The 18,722-nt window shown below is 32.5% G+C and overlaps 1 protein-coding gene across 2 annotated transcripts in view; it reads left to right on the top strand.

Annotated features, from left to right (window-relative positions):
* Positions 1-18,722, top strand: part of LOC111415845 (E3 ubiquitin-protein ligase HERC2) — a 101,758-nt gene that overhangs the window by 72,582 nt on the left and 10,454 nt on the right. Inside the window, exons 19-25 of one of the 2 annotated variants that reach the window (XM_023047727.2) lie at positions 4,475-4,633; positions 4,720-5,157; positions 5,833-6,322; positions 12,852-13,063; positions 13,115-13,316; positions 13,372-13,549; positions 18,453-18,706. In XM_023047727.2, coding sequence (XP_022903495.2) covers positions 4,475-4,633; positions 4,720-5,157; positions 5,833-6,322; positions 12,852-13,063; positions 13,115-13,316; positions 13,372-13,549; positions 18,453-18,706 — 1,933 coding nt within the window. The remainder of the gene's footprint in view (positions 1-4,474; positions 4,634-4,719; positions 5,158-5,832; positions 6,323-12,851; positions 13,064-13,114; positions 13,317-13,371; positions 13,550-18,452; positions 18,707-18,722) is intronic. The other variant, XM_023047728.2, reaches the window with a different exon arrangement.

The following is an 18,722-nucleotide window of genomic DNA, read 5'->3' on the forward strand; positions in this document are numbered from 1 at the left end:
TCTCGCGCAACGAAGTTTATCGAGCTCCTTGCCAAACGAATCAATGTAAAGTCCAGAATAGTGATCAAACAAGCACTAACAAACAGAAAATCACGAATAATGATTGCCTAGTACTGCCATTCTTAAAAAACATTCATTATTATTCAGATAATCCATTTAACAATAATAAATCTGAAGTGAAGGAACGAGAATTTAAAAACGTCAATGATTACAAATGTGAAAGTGAGTGTGATTGTGTGAATTGTCGGTGTAATCGATCTTTAAGCACTTCAAGTTGTTCATGCGAAACTTCATCATTAGCAAGTTCAGAAGATGAAGTTAAAGAAAAATGTTGTGATAACGTTAGTGATTGTGACTGTAAAAATTGTCAATGTAATAAACCCCAATCCGTAACATTTTCATGCTCTACAAGTCGATCATTACAAAGTTGTTCGTGTGAAACATTATCTTCATTACCCCCCAAATATGAGAAAATTACAATATGCCAAAATGATTTGGTTTACATAGAAAAAATTCGTCAAATGTTAGAAAACGAAAACAAATTAAATAAAGAGATTGATTACTTACGTAAAAGAGAACAACTTTACGAACGACACATACAAAATAAACAAGCTTATTCAGAGACCAACGGTAGCGGTGATTACGAAACGGTAACTTTAAAACGTTTAAACGGAAAATTAGAGGAAAGAAATGAAGTTCTTGAAGCTGAGATTAAAAACACATTGGCCGACATAGAATATATTAAAAGAAGTAGAGAAGAGCCAATAAAAAAGAAAATTGAAAAAGAAAAAGAGAAAATTCGGAATTTGGAGGATCAATTTCATCGCCAACAGTTAAGCGTTGAAAGTCAGCGAATTGAGCATGAAAAGAAACTGAATTTGGCACGTAATCAGCTTGAACAAGCAAAGCAATATTTTTCTGAATTAAATTTAGAAAATAGAAAGTTAAAGGAAAAAATGTGTATGTTACATTGTCGATGTAATGAGTTACAAACCGATATAATTCATCAGAAAATGAGCGAAATCCAAACCATATGTCGTTTATTAGCCGCAAAATCTAAAAAAGAAAAAAATTGTTCAGTTTCTACGAGATGACGACAAAATTCTATCAAATTAGTAACTTACTCGAAGTCGGTTTGAGAAAATATAGCGTGATTTTGTCTCTGTACATTTTTAATTTCCTCAGTAATGCTGAATCATCACGCAAGATATTTTCTGATAATGAAAAGAAGAAAGCAATAATTAAAACTATTTTTTTAAAGAAGTAGAGATAAATTATTATTTGCTTGGGAGTGGTTTCGGCAGCTTTTAGCTTTAAGCAAGGCAATCAGTTGCTGTTGCCATTTCTGGGATTTCTTTGCGATTTTTATAATCCTAAAATATAGTCCTACAACAGCCGGTGTTTCAAAAATGATCTTTCAAATTGAAGTTTTATGCAAGACACTTAATTCTAAATCTAATAACATTGTTTTTATATTTGGTTTAGTTTAAGTCTTCCATATCACTTTGGTGTGAAAGTTTTGAAACACCCTGTATACATAAATATAGTACATTGTTGCCACAAAATTACAATTTGTATGTAAAAATGCATTAATAAAAATAATAATATGTAAAGTTTTCAATAATAAATAATCAGTTTTACATCATTTTGGATAACATGGAATTATTATAAACTATCTCTCAATAATTTAGACAAGTTTAAAACAACTATTTAATCATGGTGTGGATCCTTGTTATCAATATATATATGAAATAATTAAACGTATTTATGCTTTTATTGATATTTTCATTGTACTGACGTGTTTCGGCGATCTACGCCATCTTCGGAGGCTTTCGTCCTGTTTTGCTATGTTATGTAGTACATTTATAAAATATTATTTTCCTTCTTAGGTGGTAAGGTTAAAATGTTTCTTTCAGAGGATATTTTTGGTTATTAATCACGAATGGGCTGCATTATTTATTGTATTGTTTTTCTTCTTCTCGGGAGCGAACAAATGCAGTAATGCTCATAAGCCTCCGAAGATGGCGTAGATCACCAAAACGCGTCAGGCAGAGTGTACAATTAAAATATCAATAAAAGCATAAATACGTTTAATTATTTCAACTATTTAATCGTTTAGACAAACTTTTAATGATTATCAACCAATTTTTGATCATTTTATCAATCTGACATTGTTAGGAATCAAATCTGAATCATCTAAACAAATTTTCAATGATTAGCAAACGATTTTAAATCATTGTGAACAAATGGGAATAACTATGAAACAGTTTTTGAACATTTAGACAATGCTGACATAGGTAAGAACCAACTAGCAATCATTTAGACAAGTATTCAAACACAACTAATCAATTTTGAATCATTTTGGATAACATGGAATTGCAATAAACTATCTCTTAATCATTTAGATAAGTTTTCAATAATTAACAATTACTTTTTAGCTGTTTAGACAAACTTAACCATTACCAAGTACATTTTTATCATTTAGACAAGTTTTCAATGGTTACTAATTAGTTCTTAGTAATTTAGATAAGTTTTCACTGATTAATAGCTAATTTGGAATCATTTTGAACAACCTGACATTGTTAGGAATCAAATTTTAATCATTTAAACAAATTTTCAATGATTAGCAAACGATTTTAAATCATTTTAAGCAAATAGAAATAGCTATGAAGCAGTTTTTGAATATTTAGACAATGCTGGCATAAGTAAGAACTACCTCGCAGTCATTTGGGTACGTTTTCAAAAACAACTAATCAATTTTGAATCATTTTGGACAACCCGGAATTGCAATAAACTATTTCTTAATCATTTAGACAAGTTTTCAATGATTAACAACTACTTTTTAATCGTTTAGACAAATTTTTAATCATTACCAAATACCTTTTTATCATTTAGACAAACTTCCAATGGTTACTAATTAGTTTTTAGCAATTTAGATAAGTTTTCACTGATTATCAACTAATTTTTAATCATTTGATCAATCGGACATTGTTAGGAATCAAATCTTAATCATTTAAACAAATTTTCAATGATTAGCAAACGATTTTAAATCGTTTTGAACAAATGGGAATTGCTATGAAACAGTTTTTGAACATTTAGTCAATGCTGGTAAAGGTAAGAACCAACTAGCAATCAATTAGACAAGTTTTCAAAAACAACTAATCAATTTTGAATCATTTTGGACAACATGGAATTGGAATAACCTATTTTTTAATCATTCAGATAAGTTTTCAATGATTAACAACTACTTTTTAGTCGTTTAGATAAACTTTTAATGGTTACCAACTACTTTTTAATCGTTTAGACAAACTTTTAATCATTACCAAACACTTTTTTATCATTTAGACAAGCTTCCAATGGTTAATAACTAGTGTTTAGGAATTTATATAAGTTTTTACTGATTACCAACTAATTTTCAATCATTTTAAACATCCTGACATTGTTAGGAATCTAATTTTAATCATTTAAACAAATTTTCAATAATTAACAACTACTTTTAGTCGTTTAGACAAACTTTTAATCATTACCAAATACTTTTTTATCATTTAGACAAGCTTCCAATGTCTACCAATTAGTTTTTAGCAATTTAGATAAGTTTTCACTGATTATCAACTAATTTTTAATCATTTTGAACAAGCTGACATTGTTAGGAATCAAATCTTAATCATTTAAACAAATTTGCAATGATTAGCAAACGATTTTAAATCGTTTTGAACAAATGGGAATAGCTATGAAGCAGTTTTTGAATATTTAGACAATGCTGGCATAGGCAAGAACCAGCTAGCAATCATTTGGACAAGTTTTCAAAAACAACTAATCAATTTTGAATCATTTTGAACAACATGGAATTGGAATAAACTATATCTTAATCATTTAGACAAGTTTCCAATGATTAACAACTACTTTTTAATCGTTTAGACAAAAATATAATTATTACCAAATACCTTTTTATCATTTAGACAAACTTCCAATGCCTACCAATTAGTTTTTAGCAAGTTAGATAAGTTTTCACTGATTACCAACTAATTTTTGATCATTTTGAACAACCTGGCATTGTTACGAATCAAATCTTAATCATTTAAACAAAGTTTCAATGATTAGCAAACGATTTTAAATCGTTTTGAACAAATGTTTGAAACAGTTTTTGAATATTTAGACAATGTTGGCATAGGTAAGAACCAACTCGCAATCATTTGGACAAGTTTTCAAAAACAACAAATCAATTTTGAATCATTTTGGACAACATGGAACTGCAATAAACTATTTTTTAATCATTTAGACAAGTTTTCAATGATTAACAACTACTTTTTAGTTGTTTAGACAAACTTTTAATCATTACCAAATACATTTTTATCACTTAGACAATTTTAGACAAGCTTCCAAGCGTTACTGATTGATTTTTAGCAAATTAGACAAGTTTTCAAACATTGTGTATAACTTTTATTAACTAACTTTTTATGATCTATTTTTTTAGCAATGGGTATTTCAATTAGATCAGTAGCAGAAATGCTTCTAGAACTTTGCGTAACCGAACTCGAAGACACCGTGAGCACCACTCATTCAGTACCATACACCCCGCGCCCCGTCGTCCAAGAATCCAATCACCCGTACATCGATGACGTCAATTTAAGAGGTACGTCCACCCAGTTTCTTCCCTTAGTTTTATAGATGGCGTTTCTTTGAAATCGCCAAACGAACCCGATCTTACTCTGGCAGTAGACAATTTCATTTGCATATTAGGCCACGTGAAGATCCCCGGTGCAGACGCACTCCGCATCGAATTCGATCGACGTTGCTCAACAGAAAAACGTCACGACCCATTAACCATCGTTGATGGCACTGGAAAATTGGTTGCTACAAAATCTGGACGTGAATGGTCCGATTGGTCGGGTGATTTAAATATTCCTGGGGATGAGATTCGATGGTCTTTCACCAGTGATAGTACCGTAAATGGATGGGGGTGGAGATTTACGGTTTATCCGATCGTCGCAAATACGAATCCAAAAGAACTTGGTTGTGATCGAGCGATTTTGAGTCAACCCTCCATTGATATGGTGATTTGTTTGTTGGATCGGCGGTTGTATGGAGCTGCAGATACTTCGTTAATGTCAAGATTAGCGATTGCTTTGGCTTCATGTTCTCAACTAAGCTTTTTATGTAAGTAAACAATATTTAAATTCACTGCAGAACTCTATTGGGGGTTAATTCTACTACCCCACCGCTAAGTGGCGCGAAATTTTTAACCTTTTTAACTTTTTGAAAAAGTCACCAAATCTAGTTACTTTTCCAATACCAACCTAAATTTTTCTCCTCCAAGTTTAAGTTGGTACCGCTCCCTATGCTTATAACCAGAGCCCGGACAGTTTAGGAAAGTTATCCTAAAACGCCTCCCACTCCAGTCTCAAAAATTCAATCGAAGGGTGCGAACCTGTCGGATACGTCATACCTTATGTCACGAAATAAATTATGAATTAATTTATTAATTATAAATTTAATAAAACCAAAAATGAATAATTCAGTCGTATTTTTATATTATTTTTATTAATTCATTAATTAATGTTGCACAGCAAGTTCTTCGCTAAGGTACGCTCATCGCTCTTCGAAATTCAATTTTGAAGAGTAACTTAGTGATCAAAAGGTGTCAAAAGCGACAACAACGTACTTACGTCGTTGTCATGGAATTCATTTCGTGTGGAGGGGCGCACTTTTCCTAAACTGTCCGGGCTCTGCTTATAACATTGCGTGACGTCACAGGTGGATTTGTGGGATTAACTTCCGCTGCAGAACTCTCATTATTATACTACTTTTATTTTTAATTTTAATTTATTTTAGCTGCTAATCAACGTATGTGGGCTTTAAAAACACTCCACGAACTCCTAATATCAAACGACGCATCAAAATTCGGTATGGGTATCACTCAAGTGAGAAACCCCGATAGCCCCTTAGCCAATTTACTCGAAGAATTACCCCAAGCTTTACTTCGCCAATACGAATACGAAGACGTTTCAGTTCGAGCCGGACTCCATTTGATGCATTCAGATTTTTTCAAAGTACTAGTTGCGTTGAGCTGTGATTTGGCAATAGACGAAACGATCGCTCACTCCGACAATCGGAAATGGTTGTGGTTTAAGCGTTATTGTTATGCTGCGAGAGTTGCAAAAGCTTTAATTACGAGGACGTTGTTTCCGCGCAATTTTGTTATGGAGGTTAGAAAAAAATTGGTGGAGGAAACGGAAGCTGATACTGATGAGATATGGGAACATGAACGCCATGATATTTTTAAGAAAGAACATGACGAACAACTTTTAATATGGCTTAATAGGTAAGTAACTAAGTAAGAAAAGAAATTAAAAAAATATTTTCTTTTTTTCATAACTTCTCAAATCGGGGTTGAAGTTTTGAAATTGCTACTCTCATTTCTTTTTCTGAATTGATTTGTGATCTGTATTTTGATTTTAATTAGTGCAAGTGTAGAAAAGCCAGTTTCACACAAACGCGACGTAGCAAACGGTAAAATAATCTTTAAAGTGGTAGTTGAAATAGTTTGTTTTTGTCAAATCGTAGTTTTAGGCTTGTGTCAGAAAATAGTTCTAACAGTTGTTCTTCCTCGACTGTTGAAAGTGCAGATGGGAGAGGGTTCGATTGGAATTTATCTATAATAATCCAGTCGTATTAATCAAGATTCTGTAGAAAATAGCTATCAAAATGGGCGCTTAATGTTGATAAGTGTTGGATTAATATCAATTGCAAACTTGGCTTCAGATCTTGAACAGATTTTTTTTTACAGGAAGGACTATTTTTCTGTTCCACAACAGCAACTTCTTTTGAAACGCTGAAATTTTATCAGCCAGTTGCAGTATATGCATTTCGTTTCTCTGCAGAAATATGTCGCAAAGATACGCCATTTTTATTAAGAAGTCGGTATCTTTACCTTTTTGTAACCTTTCTGCGTCAGGATGCGATTCTGTCAATAAATACGCATACAATTCATTTCTTAATTTGTATACACATGAGAGTACGTTACCTCTTGACAAACAACAAGACTTACAATATAATTAACATACATAAAGTAAAGATGCATACTCCGCTCCCAAATCTTCGCAAAGCTTTTGAAAAAATCTTGCCTTCACGGGTCTTGTTTTTATGAAGTTTACCACTTTGATAGTTATATCCATCACAATATTTAATTCAGGTGATATATTTTGTGCAGAAAGAGCCTCTCTATGTATGATACAATGTGTCTATTTTGAATTTGGAAAGCTTGAAGTTCTCCATAAGTCTTCCTGGTAACAATCATATTTTTCGCAAAATAACAAATTCTCACATACATTAGTTTTTTGATCGTTTTTAGAGATTTCCATGCTGTCTGATAGGTAAAGGTGTAACTTATCACTTAGCTACACCAAGAAATTCTACAATAGAAAAAATAGATGAACCTACAATTTCGGGTCAGTGTCGTTTTCTAGATGTTAGTATAAAATTAAAAGTTTATGTCTTTTATTATATTTAAAATTTAAGTATAACTAGTTTCGGCCCTTGGCCATCTTCAGAGACTCTACTAATAGATTAACATCTCTCATCTTATCCATTTTACAAACGACAGCGGTAGGTAGCGCTAGTTAGCATGTTTTGCGCTAGTTTTGCATTAAAACTAGAACTAACACAAGACCTAGAACTAGAATCATTCGGGTTTAGCCGTCTTGACAGACGTGGAACTAAATCCGAATATTTCTAGTTCTCGATCTAGTGTTAGTTCTAATGGCAGTGGTAGCTAGCGCTAGTTAGCATAAGATATTACTATAGTTCGTTTTTTTTTAATACTTGTCAACGTAAATTTTTTAGGGTTTCTGTTGGTATTATCTAGGACCTTTATAAAATATATATTGTTTTCCTGATTTTCAATAACATTTTCAGTAACTAAATAGTTGAGGCTAAAACACTAATAAATTTTTAGATAAATAAAATAAAAAACCAAAAAGTTCTAACTTTCAACTTTTAATTTTGACATATTTGTCAACTTCATAAAAAATCCTTTAAAATGAGTCCAAATTCGACTTATTTAACTTTAATATTAATGGAAATACAATCACTTCCGGTTTGAAACATCAACGTCAATTTTGACATATTTGTCAATTTCATTAAAAAACTTTTAAAATGAGTCCAAAATGAGTTGGAATAAAAAACATTAAACCCTAAATTAGCAACAATGAAGATAGCAATTTTATTTTTAAATATTAATACCAACCTTAATTTTTTATTTTTTTTTTTTATTATATTTTTGTTTTTGTGACAAATATTAAGATATTTCATAAAAATTAAGAATATGTCAAAATGACATTGACATTCCAAACCGGAAGTTGCTTATATCTCGAGTAATATTGGAATTAAACGTATCATGTTTCGACTCATTTTAAAGGATTTTCTTAACCGGAACTTAACCCTAACTTCATTAATATTGAAGATAAATATGTCGTGTTTGTACTCATTTTAAAGGATTTTTAATGAAGATTACAAATATGTGAAAATTGAGGTTGACATTTTAAATTTGAAGTTAGTTATCATATAGTAGAAGTTTTATAACTGAAGTTAATCTAGTGTTAGTCACTTTTTCACACTTTCTTTTTATTTTTAACGTATTTTTTGGGTCATTTCACATTGATTAAAAGAATCGTCGATTTTTAAGCGACATGATGATTCTTGAAATTTTCCCAAGTTTCTTAAGAGGGTATGCCACCTTTGAAATGAAAAAAAATCGATTTTTTCCAATGTATGCAAGCTTCGTTATTTTAAAGAAATAGCAATGTTATATTAGTACATTAGTTGGTTAGATAGCGTAATTTTACGTAGCTTTTACTAAAAATGTTTTAAGAATTATTCGAAAATAATTTCATCATAATTCACCAACATAACAACATTTATCTCAATTTGTATGAGTCTTCTTCATTTTCTAGATCTTCCTCCTCTATATTTTGTTCTTCATCATCATCATCTTTTTCTTTACCTTCCTTTTCTTCTAAAGATTCGTCCAATATAACTAAATTTTTCACGTATTCATTCATATTTTTATATTTTTCTGAACATTCTTTATAGAAGTTACTAATAAATGGTTCGGAGCTGAGTAATAATCTTTTAAATAAATCTTCATTTGTTTGAAGTCTACCACATTTTCTTGTGTGACACACGAATCATCTCTAAATCTGCGCACTTGTTTGTTTTTCGCCTCTTGAGCCTCTTCAGAAAGCTCCCTTCAGAAATGGATAATAGCCAGTCTTTAATTACTGCAGCTCCATGAATTAAAATTTTATGGACGCTAGTAGGCATGTATTCATAAAGGTTAGCATTCTTTCCTGGAGCATTAAAGCAATATGCTTCAAACTCATTTTCGAATCGCTGGATTCATCAATCCTTCCAAGTAAAATTAGAAGTAGAATTAAGCTGTATAAAAAACTACTAAATACATTTTTACACTTAACAAAATGAAGAACTCTTACGGTACTTGCGGTATAACCGGAAGAGAGGTGAAAGTTCATTTCAAATGTCTTATCTTTAGAAAATGCGAATAATATAATATCAAAGCGAAAATCATAACAAGGATAAATAAGATCCACAATTATGTGTTAAGTAATCTTTGAATGCCAATTTATAGCTTAAGGCGCACGTTGGTGCAAGATTTTTTTTTATGCTGTGTACACCATACCTTCAGCAATAAAAAAATGTTAGCTACAATTGTTCATCTTTGTTTTCTCGCAAGATATTTAATTTAAAATATTGAATGGTCAATAAATATAAGTATTTACGGACATTAATAGAAATGGTTAAAATTTTTTTCAACAAACACCTTGTAAAGGCATAAAATGAAGACCTTTCTGTGCTTTATAAGAAACCAACGACACAATATTTTCAAATAGTGATATACCATCTTTTTTTGTTTTCCAAAGTTGTGTCGTTTTCTAGAAAATTTCTTTATACAAAATAAAGAAATTGTAATAGCAATTTATTTCGCGCAGTAGCTATTATAAAACACCTAAGATTTCATAAACTTCACTAAGAGTCTATTAATAGTTAAAATATATGTAACATTTAAAAAAACAACACTAAACTTTTTTTTTTTAATTGATTTTCTATGCCGACTGTGCGTCGGCTTGTATTTCATGTAGTGGTGAATAAGCGTTTTCGTATTTTACACTAAAATATCGATCAGAAAGGTACCATTTTAATAGTTGAGTATACGTTGATGTTAGTATTTGGTGTAGTTTGTAAGTTAAACCATCTTACCAGACTTTGTCAAAAGCTTGTGCAACATCCAAAAATACGGTGGAGCAGACTTTATTTTCTTCCATTGCTATTTCGATAGTATTCGTTATTCTATGCACTTGGTCTATTGTTGCATATTTATTCTAAAACTCATATTGATGTGTTGGTATTAGAGCTTTTTCTTTTATGACAGGTTTTAATCTTTTTAATAGTAATTTTTCGAGTACTTTTGATAGTAAGGGTAATAATGAGATTGGCCTATATGATGTAACATCTGTGGGGGGTTTACCAGGTTTTGGTATCATTATTATTTCAGCAACTTTCCATATACATACTTGGGAAGCATTTCTGTTTAAAAGCAGCATTAATTATGTGTAACAGTTTTGTAATCGCCCATTTTGGTAGATGTTTCTCCATTAATTAGATCATAGCCTGCCGATTTCTTTATATTTAGTTTGTGTATTTCATAATACAGTTCTTTCATTCTTACACATGATATATTACTCTGCTGATCACTTTGAATTATGCTAGGAACAGTATCTAACATCGTTGTTGCACTGTCTGATGTAAAAGTTTCTTACAGATGTTCAGCAAACAAATTAACTTTTTCTTGATTGCTCTTAGCCCAATTTCCATTACTATTTCGAATTAGAGGTGTATGTGTTTTTGAAATTGTAAGCTTTTTTGTTGGCTTCCACAGAGAATAATCAATACTGGCATCGTCAGTAAGATTTTTTTAGTAATTTTGAATATTATTTTGTTTATTGCTATCTGTTAATGCTCTTAATTCGGCTGTTATTTTATTTAATTCAGTTTTATCACTAGGAATTCTATTGGTTTGCCATTTCTTTCTTGCTTTCCGTTTTTCTGCAATTTTGTCTCTAATGAATTTAGGATAAATGTTAGATTTAGGTTTTGGTGTTAAAATAGGTGTTGCCGCCTAGGTTGAGTTTAGTACGTCTTTTAAGTACTTTCTTGCCAATGTCTCCGTTTGTTTTCATAAGAGCATTAAGATGAATTTTATTATCTAATACTTGTTGAAATAGATTCCAGTTAGTAATAAAAAGGGTTCTTTGTTACATACTTTGTTATTTAGAGTAATAATTACTGGTGAGTGATCTGATCAGCCCTAACTCTTCTTCTATGTTTACGAAATTAGGTGATATATTTTTCATAATAACAAAATCAACTACAGTCCTCTTCTTAGGTTTAAGGGAGCCAGTTTCCCTAAGACCATCCAGGTCCAGGAATCCAGGAATTTTATTTCTATCTGTTCACCAATAAGTTGGCTTACCAATGGAGAGCACCTCAGAATTTAGGGTTTCTATTACATGTTTCAGTTCTCTTCCTTTTATATTTATCAAGCGAGAACCTCATGACATAGGTTTTGCATTAAAGTCTCCTCCAAGTATAAATTTGTTTTCAAGATGCAGTAGAATTTCCTGATAATCTTCTCTTCTGAGATTATGTCTCGGCGGTATGTACGTTGCTGCTACAGATATTAAACCATTAACGGTTTGAACTTTTGTCACTGTAGTTTGATTCAAATAGTGGTCAATACTACTTTTAATGATAATTGCACTTCCACCGCGAGCCGCATTACTAGGGTGAATTGTGTGATAAATATTGTAATGCTTGATGTTTATATACGATTCTCGTGTATCAAAATTGTTTTTTTTTTAAGTATTATTGGTAATGTATTTTAATGCTGTCGAAGACCATTGGAATTCCACAGCATTATTTTTAGTTGCTGCTTTTTAGACATTTTGATTTCTTTTTTGAATCGCTTCTTAGTTTAAGTTGCTTTCAATGAAATCTAGACGTGCATATAATGTTTTTATTGTTTCTTCTTGTTGAAGTATTTTTTCTAGTATTAGATCTAATTTACTATCAGCCTTTTTATAGACTAATGCTCTTACAGTTTTCTCTGCAGTTTCACCACCCCCTTTTTCGGCATACGAGACGCCTGGCTTTCTTTGATTTGAATTTACTGTTTTCTTATTCCTAATGGCTTGTATTTCCTTAATCACAGTGCATTCTCTGTAGTTCGCTGGATGATTTTCTCCACAGTTGAAACATTTAGCCGGGATGTCTTTGGCTTTAGTGCATTCGCTGGTCCAGTGTTCATCAGCGCATCACGGATTTTTGTGGCAGTAAGCTTTGGTGTGGCATTTGTTTTGACTTTCTGTACCCTTTGATTTAGACACGCATTCCTAATATGTTTGTTATTTCATGGATTTTTTTACATCTTTTGACGGTGCAAAATCCAAGATGTATAAAAGAAGAGGCTTTTTTGTTTTGTATTATAACATTTGGGTTACTTTATAAATGTTATAATTGCACATCTTTGATATCATTAACATCACAGCTTTTATGCATCTTTTTAGTTATCACTTTCACATTTCTGGTTTGCTTATTTTTATAAACAAAGAAAAATACGTTTCAGTAAGCATCTTTGATGCTTCTCTGTACTTTTGTTCCGAATTAAGATTCACCAAGATTTATTCGATTTCTTTTTGAAGTTGGGTGGAATGTGTTTTTTCCTTTTTATAAAGAATTTAACAGTGACAATTAAAAAAAAAAATTTGATTTTTTAGAAAACCAGAAGATTGGACGTTATCTTGGGGCGGTTCAGGGACCATTTATGGTTGGGGCCATAATCATCGAGGTCAATTAGGCGGTATTGAAGGAGCGAAAGTGAAATGCCCCACGCCGTGTGAAGCGTTATCGAGTTTGAGACCGGTTCAAATTTTAGGGGGAGAACAAACTCTAATTGCTGTTACTGCCGATGGAAAAGTTTATACAACAGGTAATTAATTAACTATTTATAAGACAATTTAATTTTTTAATTTATTTATAGGCTTTGGCGCTGGTGGAAGATTAGGTTTAGGTGGAACCGATTCAGTTTTAGTGCCAACATTAATCGAATCGATACAACACGTGTTCATTAAAAAAGTTGCCGTAAACTCTGGCGGTAAACATTGCTTGGCTTTATCGGCCGACAACGACGTGTATTCTTGGGGAGAAGGCGACGATGGCAAATTAGGACATGGCAATAAAAAGTAATAAATAATTTAATAAAATGGACAAAAATAAACATTTTATTGCATATTTTAGAGATTATGATCGGCCGAAAGTTATTGAAGCACTTCAAGGTTATGAAATTGTAGACATCGCATGCGGCGGTGCGCATTCTGCCGCTATCACCAGTTCAGGGCAGTTATTTACTTGGGGTAAAGGTCGTTATGGGCGATTAGGACATGGAGATAGTGAAGATCAAACTAAACCAAAATTAGTAAGTTTAAATAAAAAATAAATCATGTTATATTTGAGTCAATCATGAATTTGACATTTTCGACATAAAATTAGGTTATAAGTAAAAAATAAACTGAGACGAAAGAGAACTTTTTATAAATCTTGATATATCTGATATATCTTGATAAATCTTTCCGGGACAGGAAAAAAAGGATAATATGTCCACTGTATAAAAAGGGAAGTAAAAGGGTGGTGGGCAATTATAGAGGGATCACCCTGTTGGACACTACATTTAAAATATATGCAAAGGTACTGCTGGGGAGATTGGAAGAGGAAATGGAGAGGGGGGAGTTGTTGAAGGAGGGGCAGGCGGGATTCAGGAAAGGAAGAGGGGCAATTGACAATATACAGGGTGTATCTAAATTGATGCGAAAGATTTTAAAGGGTGATTTTTCAACGAAAATTAAGGGGGGTCTTTCATATAACTTTTTGGTCAAAACCACTTCTCCAAGTGTTTTTCTTTAATAAATCCACTATGGAGCAATTTGGAAGGATGAAATTTAGCAGATAACTATTACTAATAAGGTGACTGTAGCGTGCTGTGGCAGCAGCTCCATTTAAAAACATAAAATGTAATTCAGACCCGGTGGCCAGAGGCTTTTCCTCTAAAAGATATCTCTGCAGCCTCTATTGCAGATACTCTTTTCAGGCATTACTTTAGCCGTTTCGGTATTCCTACCATAATCACTCACGATCAAGGACGACAATTCGAATCACTATTATTTTCAAAATTCCAATTATTTTTAGGTACTCATCAAATACACACATCTGCTTATCACCCACAAAGTAACGGTATGATTGAACGATTTCACCGTACTTTGAAATCAGCGATTATTGCTCGAGGTAATTCTACTAGACTCATCTTTTGCTGACATTAAACCAGTTCAGTCAACCATACATTCCAGCCAAAAACCTTTTGTTCACAAAGAATTATTCAGGTCAAACTTTGTATTTGTTAAAATTACTGGAATTAAACCTACGTTGTCTCCTAGGTACGAAGGTCCCTTCAAAGTGTTGCAGAGATTTTCAAAATTTTTCGTTGTATTGAAAGACAGTAAAGAAATAAATGTAAGCCTCGATTTGCTGAAACCGGCTTTCCTTTTGAACGAAAACGTTTCTCCTGAATTCAACAATTTAATAATTAATAAAACTAAAAAAGTACATTTTAAATTTTAATTCAAATTTTCGACTAAATGTTTTCCCTCTTTCTGTTCTTTCTTTATAAGAGGGGAAGTGGATGTAGTGTGCTGTGGCAGCAGCTCCATTTAAAAACATAAAATGTAACTCATTTGTTATTATTTTTATATTTGCACACAATTGTTTTTGAAGACAAATATAACAGACACAAAATAAAAAGTCTGCCAAAAAGTTAATTTTATTATTATGTTGGCTAATACCTCATAGCCACAGTGACATTTTTTGACGATTTTTATAACCCCATAAAGTAATTACAAGGGGGTGAAAAAAATCCACCCCTATAATACCTTGTATCAGAACCTTTTAATGCGTCCACATTTTTTTTATTTAGAAACTTCATTTAAATAGAGGGAGGTATTCAATACGCAACTTTTTTGTTTCTTAACATTTGCTCCTATAATCGTTAGTTTGTCCATAAAAAAATACTTAAACCTATTTGACATAAATTCAGAGATTGGTAATTACTTGGTTAAAACTATCAAGTAGACAGGTGTCATAATGACAAATATTTTCATTGTTGTGATTTTGTTCATGAGAAATACCTACGTAATGTATTTTAAGCACTAGAGGAAGAAATTCTTAATTTAATTGAGAACTCTCCCGGAAGCAGTACAAGAAAAATTGCTCAACAATTAAACGTAAGCCATTGCAGCGTGTTTAGGATTTTAAAAGAACAACTTTTGTATACTTATCATCTGCAACGTGTTCAAACGCTTTTACCGCGAGTTTTTCAACCTCGGTTAATTTTTTGCCAATGGATTCTTCAAATGGTTACACAAACCCCGTAGTTTTTATGTCGTATTTTGTTTACCGATGGGGCGAATTTTTCAAAACAATCCATCAGAAATTTTCATAAGAATTACATATAGGCTGAAGAAAATCCACATAAAGTTGTTGAATCCAATATTCATTAAATGAGCCACACATTTAATTGACAATTATTTAATTGGACCATATTTTCTTCCAATACATGCATACTGTAATTTCCTCGAAGAGGATTTGTCCCCTTCTTGACGAAGCGACGCCGACGTTTCGATAGAAATCAGGCGAAAATTATGGTACATGCATGATGGAGCGTCAGCGCATTTTAGTATTAACGCTCGTCGCTACTTAGACGAAGTTTATACAAATCGTTGGATAGGCCGCGGTGGTGGTCAGAATTGGCCAGCCAGATCTCCGAATTAAATCCATTAGATTTCTGTCTTTGGGGTTTTCTTAAAACTATCGTTTATTCAACTCCTGTTGAAAATATCAATGATTTACGGAATCGTACATCGCATCATGTGAAACTATTAGGAATACACCAGGAATATTTGAAAGAATACGAAATTCAATGAGGCGAAGGGTAGAATCGTGCGTCAGTTTCAACATTTATTATGATTATTAATATTTTATTAACGTTGTTATTATTTGTTTTTGTAGTTTTGTTTATTGTTATTGTAGTGTCTGTGTATTATTATTTTTTTTTAATTAAATTAACAATTTTGGGAGAAACTGTTCTTAATATTTAAAAATTTGTCATTATGACATCAGCCTACTTGATATTTTTACATAAATTATAACTAGGGCACGGAACTTTTGTAACAAACGATACGATTTCCCCCCTCCACTTGTTCTCATTGGCTAGTTTTCTGGATTTATTTCTAGGAAGCCACTGAAAACAAGTGGAGGGGGGAAATCGTATCCTTTTGTTACAAAAGTTCCGTGCCTTAATTATAACCATACTGTGAATTTGTGTCAAATAGGTCTGAGTACTATTTTATTTTTTTATGGTCAAACTAGCAATTTTAGGAGAAAATGTTAAGAGACAAAAAAGTTGTATATTGAATCCCTCTATTTAAATTAATTTTTTAAATAAAAAAATTTGGACACATTAAAAAGTTCTGATGCGAAGTATCATAGGGGTGGATTTTTTCACCCCCTTATAAAAACATATTAGGGTTATAAAAATCGTCAAAAAATGTCACCTTATTAGTAATAGTTATCTGTCAAATTTCATCCTTCCAAATTCCTCCATAGTGGATTTATTAAAGAAAAACAATTTTTTCCCCTAATTTTAGAGGGCTGTAACTTGGAGGAGAAGTGATAAAAAGTTATATGAAAGATCCCCCTTAATTTTCGTTGAAAAACCGCATCAATTTAGAAACACCCTGTATACATATTGAAACACCTGGCAGATAGGGAGTTGAACAAGAAATGAGGAAAGTTGTTTGAAAGCGGCATGTGATTAGGTGGATAGAGGGAAGATGTGGGAAGAAATAAGGAGGAGAGGTATCACAAAACAGCTGATAGAAATAGTGAAGGAGACGTACAGGGAGAGGATGGCAAAGGTAAAAAAGGGAGAGGATGGCTAAGCGAGGTATTCTGGACGACGAAGGGATTGAGACAAAAGTGATGAGGTTAAGGTAGATGCAGTAAGGGTAGAGGCTGGGAGAAGAGCAGTGAAGTACGAGGAAAGGATAGATGGAAGACCGCATTGCAGGATCCTGGGAGAGTGCTGGAGGGAAATTAAGGAGAGGGGTATGATATATGGACAGGGAGATAGGTAAGGATATTATAGGAGAGTGAAGAGAGGTGAAATGTGGAGAGAACTGAGACATAGCGACAGGGACATACAGATACAGGAAGGGAGATATAATGTAAGGTATGAGGAGATAGTGATAGAGGAACTGCGAAAGTATCTGTTGATGGAGGAAGATGATGAAGGGAAGAGATTGGTGGTGAGATTCCGCTGTGGCAATAATAATAATAATAACCACTTTATTAACTACAAACCAAAAAAGAAAACAAAGACAAAAATAAATACAAAGTACGATAATGTAACATCATCAGACTGAAACTTTATGCAGTCAAACGGGGAAGTCCAGATAACTGTTTCCAAAGATTCTGTCATCTATTCTACTCAACCAGCAGTTGAACGTTCAAACATTCAAGATAAGAAAACAAACACCTAGAACTCTTAGCATATGTCGTTTTCCTGTCGTGCGTTAATAATTATAAAGAAAGAAAGATAAATAAATAAAAACATAACATACAATGAGGAGAGAAGACAGGTGTACTGGGCGGACGATGTGGAGAGGCTTTTAGTTTTTCCGGAAAATGGGTGAACTTTGTTTTTTTAAATGGAAGAGCCTATGTATTATATCATTTTATGATAGTAGAATTCAATGATACCTCGTCATCAAATATTGGTTTATTAGTTTTTGTGATATTAATTAATAATAATTTCTGAAAATCGCTGCGCGCGCAACTGTAGAGGTGGGGCTTACTTACTTTTCTCGCAGGACAGTTAACCAGATAAATATCAACAACCGTAAGACCGCGTAGCAATGTCCATACCACTTGTTATTTACCTGGTGGCCTGTCCTGCTAGAAATCTAAGAGGTATCATAAAAACTAATTAACCAATGTATCACTGCATTCGTATTTTCTAGCTCTATCAGAAAATGTTGTCATCTAAGGGCGTTCCATTAAAAAAAACAAAGTTAATTAATAAATTATTTGAGTTAACAAAAAATAAAAATCGACGTGTTTCGGCTCATAACGATATCTTCAGCCGTTTTCAAATTAGACATGACGCGCCCTGTATATTGTACTGGAGAAATATTGTAAATTATAAACAATAAAACGATTATTATTATTATAAATCTTGATATTTAAAAGTATTGTTTTTTTTTATGTTTTAGGTTGAAGCTTTAATTGGTTATCGTGTTATTGACGTAGCATGTGGTTCCGGAGATGCTCAAACTTTATGCATCACCGACGACGACAACGTTTGGTCCTGGGGAGATGGGGATTACGGAAAATTGGGCAGGGGAGGTTCCGATGGATGTAAGGTACCGACGAAGATCGAAAGCCTAGCCGGTCTAGGTGTTATCAAAGTTGAATGCGGATCACAATTTTCCGTCGCATTAACTAGATCAGGAAGTGTTTATACATGGTAATAATTCCGTTTG

This window comes from Onthophagus taurus, chromosome 3, assembly GCF_036711975.1.
Source record: "Onthophagus taurus isolate NC chromosome 3, IU_Otau_3.0, whole genome shotgun sequence".
In the NCBI taxonomy this organism is placed as follows: domain Eukaryota; kingdom Metazoa; phylum Arthropoda; class Insecta; order Coleoptera; family Scarabaeidae; genus Onthophagus; species Onthophagus taurus.